Here is a 2,772-nt window from a genome sequence, read left to right as displayed (position 1 = left end):
ATGGGTCACATAGACTCAAAAAATTGTAACAGCAGCTGCGCAGGGGGGACCCAATCTAATTTTTTGTCAGGGGGCCCAAGATTCCTGGCGGCACCCCTGGGTACACAACATATCAGTGAAAATATTTGCATGGTGTTTTGTTTCAAAACTTAAAGCTCAGCTTTAAAGTGAATTCTTACCATGTTTAAAAATTAGGTTGTCTGTATTAAAGACTGTTGTTTTTAATACAGTTAACCAGTTCACACTGGTGTACTTATACAAGTAATGAGCAGAGGACAGAAGGGCTTTGTAAAGATGAACTAACAGGTCTGTGAGAGAATGAATTCTTGCTGGTTGCTAGGAGATCAAGTACTAATTTCAGACAATAACATGCTAATTAATAATTAAAAATCATACAATGGGATTGTCTGGAATTTTTTTTTATTTTGTCTCACAGTTCAGGTGTCCCTATGATGAATTTTACAGACTTATTCATTCTTTGGATGAGGGAAAAACTTGAAAAATCGGTGGTGTATCAAATATTTACCCTACTGTAACTGTTAAAACAAGACCAGACCAAAAATGGTCAGATAGGATGCCTAAAGCCCATCAGTAACATTTCTACAGATTATACCAAACCATCAAGTTCTGACCCAAAACCAAAAGGACAGTTTAATTAATTTTTGGAGACATGTCCCAGTGTCTGATAAAACTATAACTGAAGTGTTTGGTCTTAATGTCCTTCCTTACATCCAGAGGAAAAAGGGTGAAGCTTTCAAGTCTCAAAACACAGTCCCAACTGTGAAGTAAGGTGGTGGCAGCATCATGTTGCAGAGGTGTCTGGTCTCATTTTTAACATCACAAAAACCAGACATAACACCTGAGGTTCACTGTATTAGGTCTTCGGTGAGCAACCATGTCCTGAAATTGGTGTTTCTGAATGGAGGAATGGAAATAGAATGAATGAAAATGTGTAACTACAGATATTTTACTTACATTCGGCTTGCTTCTGGGTTTTCTATGTCAGGCTCCTCTTGTTCTCTAATTAAAAGGAGAAAACAAAGATTTAAAGCCAAGACTGACTGACTCATCTGAGCTGTTCTGATGCAGAACCACAATGTAAACCTACTAAGAAAAAGAGGAACCAGAGTTGGTCTTGTCGTCTACTGAATTATGGGTACAGTAGCACATTTCTGCTGATATATCACCGTAGTGCCGCGATTAATAAGTGGTAACTGCTGTGTTGTAGAAAATCTCGCAGCCATTGTCAGAGAAGTCAGTCAGACAAATGTCACGGACAGATTCTCTCTGACGCTGACCCAGCAGGTTAACATACCAAATCTATCAGGCTTCCTAGCTCCAGCTGCATTGTGTGCAGAATTCCTCTCGCCAATGTCTGTACAGAACATAATCCTTATTAAACAACCAAACCTGAGGGAGAACAGCAGCTGCAGAGGGTCTGCAGCCACACAGCAACTAGCAGCAACAGCTATCTAGCTAGCAGGCTAGCTATTGATCGGTTTGCTCCTCCCCGGCAGCCCCGGCTCCCTCCTCTCGGTTTCCTCACCTAACAGCTCCTCTGGCGGGGCTGGTCTCGGCCTGTGGTGTCGCACACTCACAGTCCTCCTTCTCGTCGGAATTCATACGAGACTTTATCCTCACTTGTTTGTTATCTGCTGCTGTTTGGGAGTGTCTCGGCCCTCCGCAGGCGGGGTAGAAATCGGCGAACGCGGCGGTTTTAAGCCCACTATAGAGGCGGTGGAGCTGTGTGTGTACCGGGCTTCATTCACGGCCTTCTTCCTGCAGGTTCTATCCTTTGCCTGAGAGCCGCAGCCATGTTGACTTCACCAGTTAACCAAGTATCCCATAATGCTCCGCGCGCCAGTTTCAAGACCTGCTGGCCTGGATCACAACTCCAGGGACTGGACTCAACTTCACAGTTGAATTACTATAATTTCTTAATAAATAAAATATTATTAAGAAGTTAATGTATTCAGGAATCAAATCTTAAGTCATATGAAATATACTTGAAAACCAGAATTTTATATATAACGAATAAAACGACACATTTTTCTCACTGTCTGAGGATAAATTAGACCAAACTTCAATTAGAATAACCAAAATTCTCCTTCCTTTTTTAAGCCAGGTAAAACTCCATTGAAATATAGATCTCATTTTCAAGAGGGACCTGAGTAGAAATGCAACACACAACAGTCTGGTTACACAAAAGTAAAACAAGTTAAACCATAAAACATATTTCTAGTTGCAGACAGTCACAATGATGAGAAAAAATATGTTAGACGTACTTATTTAGCATTCAGAATGACAACTACCTATCTAAATGTTGAGGCACTATAAAGTATTTTTGAATTTGAATTAGATAATGATGTCATGGCTTGAGAAGCCTGTGATAGGTTAACTGAGACATTTGACTTAATCCACAACACACCCAGGATGTATTTTAAGGAGACACCTGGAGCACAATATTTTCTGGTTTGACGTGATGGGAAAATAGTGTCAATATCCACTGTAAAACCTGTCTGTATCCACATGGACTGAAAGACCACTCAGCAAGGAGGAAGTCATTTCACCAAAAGAAACATCAACAAGTTAGATTGCAGTTTGCAAACACACACAGGGACAGAAACCTTCATTTTTGGAGACATACCATGTGGTCTGATGAAAATATAATTAGTGTTCAGTCATAATGGCCATTGTGTTATTTGTAAAACTACACTGTGAAAATTTAGCAGCAATAATTTGGGTTATTTTTTTGTCACAAGACAAAAAAAT

General features: G+C 40.2%; 1 protein-coding gene across 1 annotated transcript in view; it reads right to left on the bottom strand.

Annotated features, from left to right (window-relative positions):
• The window catches only part of LOC106935412 (ubiquitin-protein ligase E3A), a 17,461-nt gene extending 15,601 nt beyond the window's left edge, over window positions 1–1,860 (bottom strand). The window contains exons 1-2 of the mRNA XM_015015850.1: window positions 1,547–1,860; window positions 976–1,020 (exon numbers count right to left, since the gene is read on the bottom strand). Coding sequence (XP_014871336.1) covers window positions 976–1,020; window positions 1,547–1,623 — 122 coding nt within the window. The 5' untranslated portion in view covers window positions 1,624–1,860. The remainder of the gene's footprint in view (window positions 1–975; window positions 1,021–1,546) is intronic.
• Between the last annotated feature and the right edge of the window lie 912 nt (window positions 1,861–2,772).

The sequence above is a fragment of the Poecilia latipinna genome, unplaced genomic scaffold (genome assembly GCF_001443285.1).
Source record: "Poecilia latipinna isolate Pla-1442-1.1 unplaced genomic scaffold, P_latipinna-1.0 Scaffold1960, whole genome shotgun sequence".
Lineage (NCBI taxonomy): Eukaryota > Metazoa > Chordata > Actinopteri > Cyprinodontiformes > Poeciliidae > Poecilia > Poecilia latipinna.
Note: the sequence above shows the minus strand (reverse complement) of the source record. Positions and strands in the feature narration are given on the sequence as shown.